The sequence below is a fragment of the Dipodomys ordii genome, unplaced genomic scaffold, assembly GCF_000151885.1.
Source record: "Dipodomys ordii isolate 6190 unplaced genomic scaffold, Dord_2.0 Scaffold1, whole genome shotgun sequence".
In the NCBI taxonomy this organism is placed as follows: Eukaryota; Metazoa; Chordata; class Mammalia; order Rodentia; family Heteromyidae; genus Dipodomys; species Dipodomys ordii.
This window is the reverse complement of record NW_012267217.1, coordinates 28550809-28568771: the sequence shown is the minus strand read 5'-3', so window position 1 is coordinate 28568771 and position 17963 is coordinate 28550809. Positions and strand designations below refer to the sequence as shown.

Genomic DNA, 17963 nt, shown 5'->3' with positions numbered 1-17963 from the left:
CCGCGTCCCGCATCCCGCGCGTCCCGCCGCCAGCCACCGCAATGGGCCGGGTGCGTGCCCTCACCGCGCCTGCTGGGGGAACCTGAGCTCGCTGGCGGGACGCGCGGGGAAGATGCACGGACGGCCCTTCTTGGCAGCAGGGGTGGGCGATCTGCTCTGCAAGCATCCGCCTGGTGCTCCAGGGAAGACCGCCAGTCCCGACGTGCGGGGCCAGGGTGCCAACCCAACCCCACAGAGCCCGTCTGGCCAGTTCTCATTCGGGGATGGGGCTAGGCTAGGGGTCTGTGGATGTGGTAGTCTGTAAACTTTCCAGGCAAGCCTGCCCTTTTGGGGTGCCTTCGGGGGTGCGCCCCTTCCTTAAGAAGCAAGTGACACCATGGACGTGACCTATAGGAACAAAGTCCCAAGAAAAGCCGTTCCCACCTATTCCATTCCCACAGGGGAACCCCTCAGGGCTGCAGGCCTGTGCCAGCCAGCCCTACATCTCCTCTGGAGAGAACTCAACTTCCCCCAGTGCTGCTCCCCCTGTCCAGGTGGAGGGGATGAATGAAGGCACAGGCAGGCTCCTTCCCCAAGCAGGTCCCCACCCCCAGGGGAGCCTTCAGAAACCCATCTGGAAGCCAATATTGCACCTCTGGTTCTCTTTCAGAAAACAGAAATTTACTCCGTGGAGCTTCATGGCTATAAAGACCTGGAACAGCCGGACCAGTTCCATGCCAAGGAGAAGCACAAGGGTGGGAAGACCAACGACTTGGAACTCAAAAAGGGTCAACAGAAAGAGGAACTTAAGAAAGAACTTGATCTGGTCAGTTGCCTTAAGGCAAAAGGGGTCCTGGGGGCCTCCCCTGAGAACTTATTCCATGACCTTCCTCCTATAGAGAAAAATCAGTCTCCAGGATTTGGAATCACTTTAGCATTTGCTTCCTTGTTTTAGAAAAAGTGTGATACTGTGTGTCTCTGCTTCAGGCTCCTTTGGAGGACTCCTGTGTTCTGGTTGAAGGCAGACACAAGTAGAGCAGGAAAGGGAAAAACTCTCATTCTGAGCTCCCAGGCTTAGATCTACACCCCTCTCCTTTTTCCTGCTTCAATGAATTGTAAATAATACACTCTTTACTAGTTGTTAGTTAAGTAAAACTGTTTGAGCTAGAATCTCCAAGAAGAAACACCTGAGTTACCAGACCTTGCTAGATTTTGAGTATGTGTGTTCATAAGAAAAAGTATTCCACATGTGGGAATGTTGGACTTGGATTTCACAATCTTAAGCTTAATCTGAACCTCACTTTTCCACAGACTGAACTGTGAGAGCAAATGATCTAGCTACAATAAAGCTCCATTCTCTTTGTGAGATGGTAAATAATGAATCGCAAGGTTTGTGGGGGGAGAAGTTAGTGTTTGTAATGTGTGTGTGGGGGGGTGTGTACTGGGATTTGAACATTGAGGCATCTCACTCTTGCCTAGCTTTTTCTGATCAAGAATCTCACTCTTCTACTTGAGCTTCTGCACTTCCAGCTTTTGCTAGTTAATTGGAGGCAAGAATCTTTTGTAGTTGTCTTTGCAGGCTAGCTTTGAACCTCAATATTGAGTAGCTAGGATTACAGACGTGAGCGACTGGTACCCACTCATCTCAAAGGGTACACATTGGCTAGATGACAAGCGCTCTCTCTCTCTCTCTCTTTTCTCTCCCCCTCCCCTCCAGACTAGAGCTTGAACTCAGGGCCTTGTGCTCTTGCTTGGCTTTTTTCACTCAAGGCTGGCACTCTACCACTTGAACCATAATGCTATTTCCTAAAACTCTTTTTTTTTTTTGGTCAGTCATGGGGCTTGAACTCTGGGCCTGGGCACTGTCCCTCAGCTCTTCAGCTCAAGACGAGCACTCTACCAATTGAGCCACAGCGCCACTTCTGGTTTTCTGGTGGTTAATTGGAGATAAGAGTCTCACAGATGTTCCTGCCTGGGCTGGCTTTGAACCATGATTCTCAAACCTCAGCCTCCTGAGTTGCTAGGATTACAGGCTTGAGCCACCAGCTCCCAGCCTAAAATTTTTTATAGAAGTACATAATATTATTATTATTACTATTACTTTTGAAAAACTTTGTAATTGGCTGCCTTAATAATGAGCTACCCTGGATTTGAACTGTGGCAGGTTCAATATTAGAAATACCAAAGGAAACTCTACAGAGAGCTTGAGAGTCTGCTAGGTTATCTTTGCAGTCACTTGGAGATGTTAAAGCTCTCTGATTTTTGGACAGCTACTGAGTTCCTTCAGACAGCTCATTGGTGCTAGGTAGCTGATGGTTTAATATCCAGGAACTTGGCAAGCTGAGTTCTTGGTGAGAAATCAGCAAATGCTACATATTAGAGCAGTTTATCTTTCCTGGAAAGCTTGTTAATCATTTAGCAGCACTCTGCTGGGCATTCATGCATATATATCCTGAGATACATTTAAGAACAAAGAACACAGCTCTGAAGTTGGGCTGAATTTAAATCCTGTTTTCTGTGTGTGTGTGTGTGTGTGTTCAGGTACTAGGACTTGACTCAGGGCACTGTCCCTTAGCTTTTTCCCTCAAGGCTCTACCCCTGGAGCCACTTCTCCAGTTCTGGGGTCTTGGGGTGGCTACCAAACCACAATCCTCAGATCTCAGCCTCCTGAGTAGCTAAAATTACAGGCATGAGCCACCAGCTCTACCCTCCTATTTTTGGCATGCTTGTGATTCCAAGTCTAAGGAAAGGGGATTTTAAGTTCAAGGCCAACCTATATTACATAGCAAAGTTGAGGCTATCCTGGAATATATAGTAAAACTTTGTATTTTAAAAATAAGTTTTCTATTTCTTAGGGTTGTTACCAGGGTTAAGTGAGATAGGGCAGAGTAATAATCATTCCTATGTATATCTAGCATTTAAAAAACATATTTATCCTTCCTTGAAATTTCTACTTACATGAATGTATATATCCGCTCTTTCAAAGTCATTTGATCAAGATAAGAATACTTTCTGACCATATGTAAAATATCGTAAAGAAAAATCATTTCCATAGCGTTGGACTATTTCCCTGCTGGGAAAGGATTATACATTTCTTTCTCTTACACAAGCTTCTCACAGGAGTCCTATAATTTTATATTGTATTTTTGAATGATTTTGCATCCTGACCTCTCTAACCAATTAGTCTTGATAACTAAAGAATCTCTTCCTTCGTATTATTTGACCTGAGCATTCCTGGACTGCCCTGTGCCAGTCAAGTGATGGTCAGCAGAGGGCACCCCAGACATTGTGCTTAACTTGCAGTTTGCACATCGTCTCAAAATCCAAGTCTGAATGAAGCATGTAGCCAGCCAGTACTCAGCAGATGAGTATGTCAGGGAGTCCAATTGTTTTAGATTGACATGGTGGGCACTGCCTTGTTTATAAAAACTAAAGGCAGGGCTGGGAAGGTGGCTCAGTGGTAGAGCGCTTGCCTTGCATGCTCAAGGCCCTGGGTTCGATTCCTCAGCACCACATAAGCAAAAAGAAAAAAGCCAGAAGTGGCGCTGTGGCTCAAGTGGTAGAGCACTAGCCTTGAGCTGAAGAGCTGAGGGACAGCGCCCAGGCCCAGAGTTCAGGCCCCACGACCGGACCCAAAAAAAAAAAAAAACTAAAAAACTAAAGGCAATCCAGGTGGCTCATGCCTGTAATCCTAGCTAGTTAAGAGGCTGAGATCTGTGGAGTGGTTCAAAGCCAACTCAAGCAGAAAAGTCTGTGATTCTTATCTCCAATTAACCACCTAAAAAAGGTTTGAAATGGGGCTGTGCCTCAAGTTGTAGAGCACTAGCTTAGAACAAAAAAGCTCAGGGACAGCACCCAGGCCTTCAGTTCAAGCCTCAGGACTAGCATTAAACATAAATGAAAAAAACCAAAACAAAACAAAGCTAAGAAGTGTTGATGGTCTAGTGCAGTATGAACTCTCAGCAAGGACTGTGTCTTAGAACAAGTTCTGTTGTACCTGGACCTTCCCTCAGTGCAAGAACCCTAGCCACCAGCGGTCCTTCCTCTCCCCTTCCTCCATCCTTCCTGGTCACCTCTAATCCTTAGTGCCATTTCCACCTCCTGGTCAAAGGTTGGAGCTGAGTCTTTGGAATGACCCCCATTCATTCTTTTCTCTTTCCTTCTATGGACTTCAGGATGACCACAAACTGAGCAGTAAGGAATTGGAACAGAAATTTGGCACCGACATCATCAGGGTAAGTCATCAGGGTCATGCAGAGAGAAAGCTGTATGTGGGGGAATCAAGGCACTGTTACGAGGGGTAACCTAGGCCACACCTATGAGACTGCCATCATCTGCCAGCCTAGATCCTGAGATGGGTGAGTGGACCCGCCTGCTGGTATACCTACACTGAGGCCCTGGCCAGGCTTCTTCACTGGGCTGGATGTTTGGGATAGATAGTCCTTTGCCTGTGAGTATAGAGGAGCTGTGAAATCCCCTGAAAACTATGGGCTGCCTCTATGTGTGTATGTGTGCCAGTACTGCAGCTTGAACATGGGACTCTCACTTTTTGCTCAAAGCTGTTGGTCACTCCATATCTAGCCTTATTTTGCTGATTGGAGATAAGCGTCTTATAGACATTCCTACCCAGGTGAACTTCAAACTATGGTTCTCAGATCTCAGCCTCATAGCCAGGATTATGGGTCTGAGCCACTAGCCACTGGCCAGAGGTTCCTTTGTAATGCCTGTTTCCAAGAAGTGTAGTGGTATATAGGACCTTTACTATCAGAAATTGAGGAGGCCTGTATTAGGTGCCTTATAATGTCTAAATAATTGCATGTGCTGTGTAAATAGTGCTGGATTGTTTAGTGGTAATTGAATTTGAACGGGTTTAGCACAGATACAATCATTTTAGGCTTAACGACATTTTCCATCCAAGGTCAGTGGAAGGTGTGGATGTGGAAAGCCAACTGTGCTATTAGTAATGTCTCTGAAATAACCTTGTGGAAATATGCAACAGTTATTGAAAAAGAAAAGTTTGGGGTTCTGGAATAGGAATGGTAAATGGACAGCAATGGGACTAAGTTGGTGAGTCAGAATCCAGTTACACAACACATATTCATCACTACTGCAGAAAAAATTAGATCCTAGAGCAAGTAGTCGGAGTACTTAAGTAGCTTAAAATTAGGAAGAAAGGGTTTTATATTCTTTATAAGAAATAGTTTAAACCAGGAATAGTAGTATATGCCTATAATCCCAGAGTAAGGAGGATTGGGGATTTTAGGCCAGCAAGAGTTACATAGTGAGACCATCTCAAGAAGCAGAACAGAACAAAAACAAGAAAAAGATTTAAAAAAAGAAAATACGTTAAGTGTCTGTGTGGGAAAACCCATAAACATGCAGGGTATCAGAATGGTGGTACTTTTATGCCTTCATGAATGTCACACTTATCAGGGAAAGGACTGCTCATATGAGTCTCAGAACTCAGCTGTATAACTTATGATGAATAAGAACTTACAACTTAGGGCGGATATATAGAATAGCAGGAAAGTAGCAGACTAACAATGAAAAGCTAGCCCAGGAGATACACAGAGTTTCAGAATAAATAATATTTTCTAGATAGTTACTACATTGTCCTTAACACTGGTGACTAGATTCTTTATTTCAAATCCTCCTTAGCCAAATGACTCCCATCTCCAAATAAATCTCTAGGACAGGAAATTCTACGCAGAGTGTGGTACAGTAGCTTTGGGGTCAGTCAGCCAGCTAAGTTCTAGGGCCACCATATATCAGTCAAGTGATGTTGGGGAGTACCTCAATGATGAGTGCCTCAAATCCCATGTTTGGGAATGAAGATAATGAAGGTTTCTTCCTCAGACGGTTGTTCTGGAGAGTTGGTGTATGGAGAGCACTGCTTGGCTGATATTAAACTTTAAGTATTCTTTCATAAAAGGTGGGAGGGCAGGATGGGGGGAGAAGTTGATCAGTGGACACTATTCAGGTGTGCTAGTGTATAGTTGGATGGCTATAGATAACTGTACTCTGTATCTCAAAAAGCTAGAGGGAAAGTTTTGTCATAAAGAAATGATAAATTATAGCCAAGCACCGGTGTTGGTTCATACCTGTAATTCTAGTTATTTAGAAGGCTGACATCTAAGTATTGCAGTTCCAAGCCAGTCTAGGCAGTCAAATCCCAGGGACTCTTATCTCCAATTAACCAGTGAAAAGTTGGAAATGGAAGTGTGGTAGAGCACTAGAATTGGTCAAAAAGTAAGAGTGAGAAGCTAGAGTTCAAGCTCCAGTATTAGCAGAGTGGTGAGGGATGGGAGGAGGGAGGGAAGGAGGGCAGGCAGGCGCTGGTGGTTCACACCTGTAGTCCTAGCTACTCAGGAAACTGAGAATTGAGTATCAAGGTTCAAAACCAGCCCAGGCAGGAAAGTCTGTGAGACTCGTATCTCTAACCACCAAAAAGCCAGCAATGGAGCTGTGGTTCAATTAGTAGAGCACTAGCCTCAGGGACAGGGACAGTGTCTAGGCCCTGAGTTCAAGCCCCAGGAACAGCAAAAAAGAGAAAAGAAAGAAGTGATAAATACTTAAGAAGATAGGTATATAGTAACTTGATTTAAATGTCAGAGAATGTGTATGCATCAAAACATCACACGATACCTATTAATAAAAATAATCCTTTCTAAAAATGTAAGAAGTTGGAAGGATGAGGCAACCTTCTTTCACTTTTCCCAGAGCTATCTTGCATGTATCAGCACCTAACAATAACCTGCAGAAACATGAAGCCCAACTTCTGAGAAAGGAATGCTATCTAACTCTCATTGTGCCTGTGTTTCTTTCAGGGCCTCTCTAGTGTCAGAGCTGCAGAACTCCTGGCTCGAGATGGTCCTAATACTCTCAGTCCTCCTAAGCAAACTCCAGAGATCATCAAGTTCCTCAAACAGATGGTGGGGGGCTTTTCCATCCTTCTATGGATAGGTGCCATCTTGTGCTGGATTGCATATGGGATTCAGTCTCTCAATAATGCTGCATCCCTAGACAATGTAAGCCACCTTCCTGGCTGTGTTCAGTAATAAAGAGAAATGGAAGCATAAAGCAAAGCCATCCATGGCCACAGGGTTGGACTGTAATAGTTGAGAAATTTCTTCCAATTGTAAAATAGATGCTATTTGACTTTCCAGCGTGGCAGAAGCCAAGCGCAGGTGGTTCATACTTGTAATCCTAGATAATCAAGAGCCTGAGTTCTGAGGATCATGGTTCAGAGATAGCCCAGGCAGGAAAGTCTGGGAGGTTTGTATCTCTAATTAACCACCCCAAAGCCAGAAGTGGAGCTGTGGCTCAAGTGGTAAAGCTCCAGCCTTGAGCCAAAGATCTAAGAGACAGTTCACAGTCCCTGAGTTGAAGACCCAGTACTGGCACAAAAAAAAATCCAATGTGCCAGAGACAATATAACTATGAATTTTAAAATAGAGACAAAATGTCTTGAGTCCCTGGAGGAGTGGGATCTATATCCCCAGGAAGTATCTTGAGGCATTCTCCTCAGAGCTAATCTCTCTTTGTCATGGACGGTAGCTCTGCCTGTGGAGAAATATGTGTCAGACCCACAAACTGAATTGGCAAACACTGTGCTAAGAGAAAGAAGCCTAATGGCAAAGGCTAATGAGATGTCTAGACAGGCTCATCGCAGTACAGCAAGACTGGAGACAGGAGCAGAGAATATTGCCAGGGGACATGGTGGACCAGAAGTTCTCCAGATTTCAGATTTTTTGGGCAGGTGTTGGATTCTTTACATTATGCATAATGAAATATCTTGGGCATGACACCCAAAGGTAAACAAAATCTGCTTATTACATACCTTATTCACATAACTTCAGAGTAACTTTTTATAATATTTTTGGTGTGCCTGTATTTTGACTATGATCCATCGTATGTGGTCAGGTGTAGAATTTTCCACTCTGGTGTTACATTGGTACTCAAAAGAGTTTCAGAATTAGGGAACATTTAAAATTTTGGACCTATTTTTCTGACTGCCTCTCCTCCTTACCCAGGTATACTTGGGCGCCATACTTGTTCTGGTTGTTATTTTGACGGGGGTCTTTGCTTATTACCAAGAAGCCAAAAGCACCAACATCATGGCCAGCTTTAGTAAGATGATTCCCCAGGTAAGTACCAGCCATCTTTCCTCTAGTCTCTGGATGATTTCCCAGTGAGGCGACAGTCCTAATCCCATTCTTCTATCTGGGACATCATGGGCTCTAACTCTCAGTTCTTCGCAGGGTTTTGAGATGAAGGAAAATGCTTTCTCAAAAGTAAGAAAAATAGAGAAATATATTAGGTATTATACACACCTTCTGGACCATTTAGATGGTCATTCAAGTGATTCCAGAATATTCCTTCACTGGAAACCAAGAAGATTCATACATACTTTCTTGTCATCTGTGATTACTTTTTGTTATCTGTGATTGCTTTTGCTTCCAGAACATGTTGTACCAAAATGATCTTTGAGGGGTTCCCACTTTCCATGCAGGGACCTCTTTTAAGAGTCTACAGCAAAGAAATCACCCTAGCCCTGGCCTAGAAAAGTTTCCAGCCAGAGAAGAAGATTCTAGTAGATGTGACTCCTCCCTGCATACTGAAGTATAGAAAACCCCATCTCAAAAAGATTGTTAACCCCTTGGCCAATGTCAGCATTCTTCCTTGACATCCAGTTAGAGGGGTTCACTCTAAAATTGTCTCCCTTTCTGGGAGGCCCAGTGTTTTCCCTTGACCAAATCAGTCCAACAGCATCCTTTTCTTGCTTCAAGTGCAAAACTAAAGAAGAAAATTAGTTCTTCCAGTCTTTAGGCCCTAAGAAACACTGTTCAGTTTCACTGGGGTGATCCCATTCTGATAATAGTGGATTCCAGACCTCCTATCCTAGGCTGCAGGAAGATGTGAGCTGGGGTGGGGTTGGGGAGATGTTTTCACAGGACCTAACTGACCTGTCCTTTCTTCTCCAGCAAGCTCTCGTCATCCGTGATTCAGAAAAGAAGATAATCCCTGCAGAGCAACTGGTGGTGGGAGACATCGTGGAGATTAAAGGAGGAGACCAGATCCCTGCAGACATCAGGCTGCTGGCTTCCCAGGGGTGTAAGGTGAGTCCTGAGGATCCTGCCGGAGCCAGCAGGCACTCTGTTGTTTCCTGATCTTGGTAGAGGAGGCAGAGAATGAGGTGCTTAATCTTGAATTGTTTTTGCTTTCAAATTTTCTTCCAGGTAGACAATTCTTCTCTGACTGGAGAATCTGAGCCCCAGTCTCGTTCAACTGAATTCACTCATGAAAACCCTCTGGAAACAAAGAACATCGCCTTCTATTCCACAACCTGTTTGGAAGGTACAGCCAACTGGCTCTCAGGGACACAGAGCCCCACCTGTGTTTTGCTCCCTCTTGGATCTGATGGTTTTTGTCCCCCCCCCACCACCTCCCTTGTTCCAGAGCTTTTCCCAGAGCACACACAGACTTGAGGGGCCTTGGGGACTAACACTGGCCTTTGCCATAACCTAACCCCTCCAGTAAACCATCAGAGAGTACTGTGACCAGGACCCCTGTAGTAAATTGTCTACTTCCCCTGTAGGCACAGCCACGGGCATGGTCATCAACACGGGGGACCGCACCATCATTGGTCGCATAGCCTCCTTGGCGTCAGGTGTTGGGAATGAGAAGACGCCCATTGCCATTGAGATCGAGCACTTTGTTCATATTGTGGCCGGAGTGGCTGTCTCCATCGGCATTATTTTCTTCATCATCGCAGTGTCCATGAAGTACTATGTCCTGGACTCCATCATCTTCCTCATTGGCATCATTGTGGCCAATGTGCCGGAAGGCCTCCTGGCCACTGTTACTGTGAGTCCATGCTGCGAGGTCACCTGCACTCTTTCCCTCTTGGCACCCAACTGCTGTTTGGGGACGCCCCCCATGTGTAAGCCCAAAGCTCCCCCACCAGGATATAGTGATTTAGTCTCCCCACCAGGACTACCACGGGTCATTTAGAATAGACTGTTGGCAAAAGGAATTGTAATGTTTGGGGGGGGAGGTACCAGTAGTGGGGCTTGAACTCAGGGTCTGGGCACTGTCCCTTAGCTGATGCTGTACTGCTTGAGCCACACCTTTAGCTCCTGCTTTACAGTGAGTAATTAGAGATAAGAGTCTCACAGCCTTTCCTGTAGTAGCTAGTTTTGAACTGTGATCCTTAGATCTCAGCCTCCTGAGTAGCTCAGATTACAGGCATGAGCTACCAGCAATATTTTTCATATTTGACTGCATTGTCCTTGAAAACTTTATATTTTCACATCTGCATACAATATGCATAGATGACTTGAGCCACTATTTACAGACTTTTCTGGAAATCTTATGTCTTCCCCATATTTCTTGTAAATCAACTACTTATTTGGCAGTTTCTATAACTTGAGAACCGAGGCACATTGTTTGCCATTTTTCTGGGCCTTCTCTCAAACTAAAAAAAGAAAAAAATCCATTTTTTTTTCTGTAAAGGAATTAAATTGTCCCTTCCCTGCCCTCAGACTCAGTCTTGGTTGTCTTTTTTTGTTAAGGTCCACCTAGTTGGAATCTCAGAAAAAAAGCTTGTCTGTAACTCTGCTGAGGAGGCCCATGAGAGTCATCTCATTTATATTATATACCTATACAATGAGTGGCTCACTGTTATCCTAGCCAAGGACAGGTGATTACTCTTATTACTATAACTAATAGTCATATTTAAGCTCCAAATATCTTGTGGCTCCAGGAGATAGTACTTGAAGGAAATTGAAGCTGAAAGAATGCTTTGAGATCCGGTGGCCTCCAAGACTCCTTAAAGAGTTCTTACAATGAAACAGAGACCTGGGAATATGGCTCAGTAAGAGCTTACCCAACAAATCCAAGGCTGTGGGTTCCATGCCTATATCATGAAAATAAAAGAAAGGAAACAAAGAAACAGGGTTAGGGTGTGCATGCGAATGCAAGCACTGGTACTGGGAGTTGAACTCAGGGCCTGGGTGCTGTTCCATTCAAGGCTAGAATTCTACCATTTGAGCACAATGTTTGGCTTTTTGCTGATTAATTAGAGTCTCGCCTACTTTTCTATCCCAGCTGACTTGGAACCACAGTCCCCAGATCTCACCCTCCTGAGTTGCTAGAATTACAGGTGTGAGCCAGCAGTACCCAGAATATATAGTTCTTAAAATGAAACCTAGAACCATTGTCTGTGGCTCGGTAGCAGAGCCCTGACCTAATAAGTGTGTAGCTCCAGGTCCCATCTGTAGTAACATTTTTAAAAAGAAAAAGTAAAATAAAGCACTTTCTTGTTTTCCAGAAGCTCCATGGGCATGATTGGGGACAATCTCTTTTGCCCATATTAGTCCAGGTCGCTCCCATATTCATGCTTATGAGTGGCCTGCTACCTTTTCTTTTTGGTCCAGGGCTTGGGACAGAACTCAGGACCTGGTGCATACTAGGCAAATGCTATGACACAGCTCTACACCTAGTCTTCCAAGCCCCCTTTCTAATTGTACATGAGCACTGGCTACACCTTAGCCTGACTTTGCCACCCATAAACTGTTCCAGATCATTTCCTTCAAGAATAAAAAGACAAGAAAATATTCTAAAAAATTGTTGCTTATAGGGCTTTTGACAACTCTGAGTCACTCTGTCAGCCTTCCTTTACCTCTAGCCTATAACTCTAGTCTAAAACTATTCAACTTTCTCCTAAAACTCAATCCCAGTTAACCTTAGCAATTTTTTACTTTTTTTTTTTGCCAGTTGTAGGTCTTGAACTCAGAGCCTGGCAACTGTCCCTGAGCTTCTTTTGCTCAAGGCTAGCACTATACCACGTGAGCAACAGCACCACTTCCAGCTTTTTCTGCTTATGTGATACTGAGAAATCAAACCCAGGATTTCATGAGTGTTAGGCAAGCACTCTACCACTAATCCACATTCCCAGCCCTAACCGTAGCCATTTCTGTACTATTGTCCAGAACAACTGTTCCCAGAGTCTCCTCCTGTCTCCTGCCAGGTGACCCTGTCACTGACAGCAAAACGGATGGCGAAGAAGAACTGTCTGGTGAAAAACTTGGAGGCGGTAGAGACCCTCGGCTCCACTTCCATCATTTGCTCCGACAAGACCGGGACTCTGACTCAGAACAGGATGACTGTGGCTCATCTGTGGTTTGACAATCAGATCTTCACAGCTGACACAAGTGAAAACCAGTCAAGTGAGTTTTGGGGCTTAAAGCTGGGGACTAAGTAGAGGTAACAGCTAGGACAGTACCTTGTGGGAAAGGTGGGTCTTGGACATGGCAGGCCTAACACCCACGTCAGCCACTGTTCCTTCTCTGTGTTCCAGACCAAGCCTTTGACCAAAGCTCTGGAACCTGGGCCTCCTTATACAAAATAATAACATTATGTAACCGAGCTGAGTTCAGACCAGGACAAGAGAATGTCCCCATCATGAAGGTAATACTGTCATTCATGGCCACTTGATCTTAAGTCATATCCAATATGAGGTATCTCTGTTGATTTTGAGTGCTTGATTTAATCTCTCTACCTGTGTAAAATTTGCACTGGTGACAGCAAATCAGATGCAGAAGACATGCAGAAAGTTTTCTTCATTCTAGCTGGCCTCAAGAAATCATTAAGATGCTTAGAAGATCTCAGAATATTGATCCTTTTCAAAATTCTATCTCATTCTGTACATGCACATATCTTTAATTTGCCTTTACAAGCTAAGTGACATAAACAAAGTTTCTGTGTTATATAAATGCCTTTACTGAATAAAATATAATTGGATGGAAATAACACAACAGGTTTAATCATAGCACATAGTCTTCTCAAATAGAATATGAAATTCTTGTTTTTGTTTTGTTTTGGGTCCAGTCATGGGGCCTGAACTCTGGGCCTGGGCGCTGTCCCTCAGTTCTTCAGCTCAAGGCTAGCACTTTACCACTTGAGCCACAGCGCCACTTCCGGCTTTTTCTGCTTATGTGGTGCTGAGGAATCAAACCCAGGGCCTCAGGCATGCAAGGCAAGCGCTCTACCGCTGAGCCACCTTCCCAGCCCCAGCAGCACATGAAATTCTGAGAGATCATGGAATATTAGAATAGAAACTCTCTCATCCTTCTTTTCTCCTCTTATTATTTCTCCTTCTGCTCCTTCCTCCTGTCAGCTTCTCCCTCCAGCCTCCCTCTCCCTGCTTTTCTGTCTCCTCCCTCCCTTCCTCCCTTCCCCCCTTCCTCTTGTCTCTTCTCTTACTCTTCCATCTCAGTCAGTCACTGAACATGGTCTCTTAGCTTTCCCATTTGCCAGCTGTTTTCTTTACTGATTTCTTCCTCTTATATTTATATGTCTGTGTGAGTGTGTGTGCAGGTGCGCACGTGCGCATGTTTGTCCCCCAGCAAAGCTGTAAGTGTTCACCTGAAAGTTCCACCATGTTAGCATTCCAATAGGTTAGGCTTCCATCACGTTCCATCTCTGCCCAACCTGGAATCATTCAATATCTTATCCCAGATTTCTCTTCTTCTATGACATAACTATTCTACTTGCCTTCAGGCTATAGCTTTTGGAAGTCATCTTTGACTTTCTCCTTCTATCTAATAAGTCCACCAAATTCTACCATTCTTGCTTCAAAATATGCATAATTTTACTCATGTGTGTGTGAGTCTATGTGTGTGTGTCTGTGTCTGTGTCTGTGTGTCTTTGTGTGCGCGCACCAGTACTGTGGTTTGAACTTGGGGCTTCCTGCATGTGTTTGCCTTTTTTGCTCAAAGTCAGCATTCTACCACTTGAGCCACATCTCTACTTCTAGCCTTTTGACTGGTTAATTAGAGATAAAGTCTCTCGGATTTTTCTGCTCAGGCTAGTTTTGAACTGTGATCCTCAGATAGGATTACTTGGTATGAGCCAGCAGAACCCAGCCATAATTTTACATTTCAATAATAGCTGAACCAACCTCTTCCTTGGCCTCCATGATGCTAGTTTATTCCTTTCACTTTTTCATGTATCACCTCTTTTTCCTAAATACTGACAATCTCAAAAACTTCTGTGATGTTCTGTTTCCCATTTCTTGAGTCGAGACCTCAGCCTGCCTTTCAGGGTCCTCCAAATCTCACCACTTCCTTCGTGTTCAGTCTCACAGTGAATCCTTCCATATCTCCCTTGGTGACATTTTGGCCTGGAAGGGTTTCTTCTGCTCCTTTCTCTCCACACTCATCTGATATGTAGCTCAGGAAACTCAGTTCTCAGAGCTCCTACATGTTTGAACATCTCTAGTGCCAGTAGATGGCACCATTGGTTTACATTCTTACAAAATCCTGGCTCAGTCACTACAGTTATATGATTGCCTTGGATCTTCAAGGAGGCGATAAGCTTAATCAGGTCCATATGCTAATGGTATATTCGTTCATTAAGAATAATCACAAAACCAGCCAGGTGCCGGTGGCTCACGCCTATAATCCTAGCTACTCAGGAGACTGAGATCTGAGGATTACAGTTCAAAGCTGCCCAGAGACTCTGTTCGCTAATAAACTACCAGAAAACTGGAAGTGGTGCTGTGGCTCAAGTGATAGAGTGCTTGCCTTTAGCCGAAGAGCTGAGGGACAGCACCCAGGCCCAGAGTTCAAGCCCTACAACCAACCAAAATGAAAGAAAAAAAAAGAATAATCACAAAACCAGAAACCAATAGGTCACTCCTGTAAGCCTAGCTACTGAGGAGGCTGAGATCTGAGATCACAGTTCAAAGCCAGACTGGCCAAGGAAGTCCAGTGAGACTCTAGGCTAGAAGTAGAGCTGTGGCGCACTCAAGTGGTAGGGTGCTAGCTTTGAACAAAAAAGGCTCAAAGACAGTACCCAGGCCCTGAGTTCAAGCCCTAAGACCAGAATTAATCATCATAATCACAAAATAGCAGATTATATGTTGCAAATATCTATCACTTTTGATTTGCAGAAAGTTGTGGTTGGAGATGCCTCAGAAACTGCACTTTTGAAATTCTCAGAGGTCATTTTGGGTAATGTGATGGAAATTAGGAAAAGAAATCCCAAAGTAGCTGAAATCCCTTTCAACTCCACCAACAAATTTCAGGTGAGTTTTCCTCACAACTGGCTGTCCTTGTTGTCACTCGATTGATATTTCTACTGCATTTATCCATAGTTAATCTATGTGTGTGTGTGTGTGTGTGTGTGTGTGTGTGTGTGTGTGTGCGCGTGTGCATGCCAGTAGTGGGTCTTGAGATCAGGGCCTAAGGACTGTCTCTGTGCTATTTTCCTCAAGGCTGGTGCTCTGTCTCTTGAGCCACACTTCTATTTCTGGCTTTTTTATGGTTAGTTGGAGATAAGAGTCTCACAGACTTTCTTACTTGGGCTGGCTTCAAACTGCAATGATCAAATCTCAGCCTTCTGAGTAGCTAGAATTGTGGGCATGAACCACCAGCATCTGGCATGATTAATCCATATTTTGGATGATACCTGGCTTCAAAAGTAATTCTTGGGTACGAAGTGTAAGCATCTAATTAATCCAGGTCAAGATTCCACTGTTCTTTCCTTGCTCTCCCTAAAGTAGGGTAGAGAAGACAATAAAGTTAAAGTATGTCAGAACCTGCTGCTCATATTAAGAATTTATATTACATATTGCACATACATGCATACACACATGCACACACTCCCAGTACTCTCTTACATACGTGCACATACACACACACACACACACACACATAGCACCGTCACCACTAGATAACTTTTGCAAAAGTGAGGGGTCATGTTCACATCAAAAAGGTTAAATGACAGATAGGGGAAGTAGGAAAAATCAACATTGATTATTAAATGAAAATACAGTTGACCTCTGTACCCTCAAATTCTACATCTGTGGATTCAGCCAATCATGGATCAAAAAATATTTGGAAACAAAATAATTGTATCTGTACTAGACATGTGCAGACTTTTTTCCTTGTCACCAGTCCCTACAATAAGGTAGAACAATTTTCCTTAGCACTGACATTAGCTAGTAGAAATCATCTCAATGTGTTTGAAAGATCATTTAATGTAACTTGAGCATCTGAGAGTTTTGATATCCTTGAGTTTCTAGAGCCATTCCCCTGAGGATATTGAAGACTGGCTGTATCATAAATAATCAAGTACTATACATACCTTATCTCATTCAATCCTCACAAGTTGATGAGGTACGACTAATGAATCCCAGGTTATAAAAGAAGAAACAGATTCTTAGAAAGCATTCATGAGACCATAGCCCCACAGCATCTAAGTGGCACAACCAGTTTTCACAAGTAAGACTTTAATGACTGTGTATTTTCAACTATCCAGAAGCAAAACAAGTTCAGGCTGACCATGTGAGAAAGACTTGATCTTGAGGAAGACAACATTCTTTGCTGGTAAATCAAGTTGTGTTCCACTTCCCACACATACAAACTCTAACAGATTTTCTTATTTATCTTTTTGTTGTTGTTTTTCCTTTTGTATTTTTTTTAGATAGTCTTACTATGTAATCCAGACTGGATCCTGGAAGCTTTCTGTACAGCATTTGTTGATCATAGACTAGCTACCACTCTAAACAGATTGACTCATGAAATATTTTAAATATGGCAAATTGGAAAATTAGGACAATGCTTTATAAAGTTTTTGTTGTTGTTTATACCAGTAATGGAGCTTAAACTCAGGACCTGGAACCTGTGCTTTAGCTTTTTCCACTTGAGGCTGGTATTCTACCTCTTAAGCCACAGTTCTACTTTGGCCTTTTGGGTGGTTAGTTGAAGATAAAAGTGTCACAGACAGCTGGGCACCGGTGGCTCACGCCTATAATCCTAGCTACTCAGGAGGCTGAGATCTGAGCATCATGGATCAAAGCCAACCCGGGCAGGAAAGTCCGTGAGACTCCAATAAAACCACTAGAAAACTGGAAGTGGCACTGTGGCTCAAGCGGTAGAGTGCTTGCCTTGAGCTGAAGAGCGCAGGGATAGCGCCCAGGCCCAGAGTTCAAGCCCCATGACTGACCAAAAGAAAAAAAAAGTGTCACAGACTTTCTTGCAAGCAGAATTGGAACCGTGATCCTCACATCTCAGCTTCATGAGTAGCTAGAATTACAGACATGAGCCACTGACACCCATACAGGCATGAGCCACCAGCACTCAGCATATAAAATTTTACATAAGGCTGAATGTATTGCATTTCAAAGAATAGGACTGGGGATATGGCTTAAATGCTACAGTTTCCAAAAGCTTCCTGAAAGCCTTTTGCGTTCTTAGAAGAACTGTTGGTATATAATAAGGGTTCTGTAAGATCTAACTACTTTATTTTTTACTTAGTTTTTTTTTTTTTGCCTCCTCCCCCCACCGGATTATTTTCTTAGAATTATTCTAGAAGTAAAATTGCCGGGTCAAGAGTGTTCATGCTAAACTTGTGCATCATGCTGCTTTGCTGTCCTCTTAAAAATCTATAGATGTTCTGTCCTTTTCCTTACATCTCTGCCTTTTTTTTCTGTCTATTTAGTAACACTGGATTGATCCTGAGGCAAAGAAGCGTAGGAATTCCTGCTTCCCTCAAAGTTGCTCAGGTTTAAAATATGGAGGCTTATCACAGAGAGGGAGAGACGAGACTCAGAAGCATACTGACTCACAGTTCTCACTGTACCCCTACACACTCCCTAGAAGAGTTTATCTGACCTTCTTACAGTAGCCAGGGTTTTCTCTCTTTCTTTTCTTAATACAAGCTCTACTTAGTGTGGATTCCAACTCAGTGGGCTCTCTGGGCTAGCCAGGTCTAGCTGTCAGCATATTAATTGGCCCTAAAATCTTTTTTTTTAATAGGTCATGCAGGGCGTGGGTGGCTCATGCCTGTAATCCTAGCTACTCGGGAGGCTGAGATCTAAGAATCGATTACAGTTCAAAGCCAGCCGGGACAGGAAAGTCTGTGAGACTCTTATCTCCAATTAAACACCAGAAAACTGGAAGTAGCACTGTGGCTCA

The 17963-nt window shown here is 43.7% G+C and overlaps 1 protein-coding gene across 2 annotated transcripts in view; it reads left to right on the top strand.

Moving 5' to 3' along the window:
* The first annotated feature begins 763 nt into the window (after positions 1 to 763).
* The window catches only part of Atp12a (ATPase, H+/K+ transporting, nongastric, alpha polypeptide), a 29751-nt gene continuing 12551 nt past the window's right edge, over positions 764 to 17963 (top strand). The window contains exons 1-10 of one of the 2 annotated variants that reach the window (XM_013025700.1): positions 764 to 805; positions 4155 to 4214; positions 6807 to 7007; positions 8013 to 8126; positions 8964 to 9098; positions 9219 to 9336; positions 9578 to 9846; positions 12011 to 12209; positions 12341 to 12450; positions 14936 to 15070. In XM_013025700.1, the coding sequence (XP_012881154.1) occupies positions 6909 to 7007; positions 8013 to 8126; positions 8964 to 9098; positions 9219 to 9336; positions 9578 to 9846; positions 12011 to 12209; positions 12341 to 12450; positions 14936 to 15070 (1179 nt within the window). In that variant the 5' untranslated portion in view covers positions 764 to 805; positions 4155 to 4214; positions 6807 to 6908. Of the gene's footprint in view, positions 806 to 4154; positions 4215 to 6806; positions 7008 to 8012; positions 8127 to 8963; positions 9099 to 9218; positions 9337 to 9577; positions 9847 to 12010; positions 12210 to 12340; positions 12451 to 14935; positions 15071 to 17963 lie in introns of those variants that run through there. The other variant, XM_013025612.1, reaches the window with a different exon arrangement.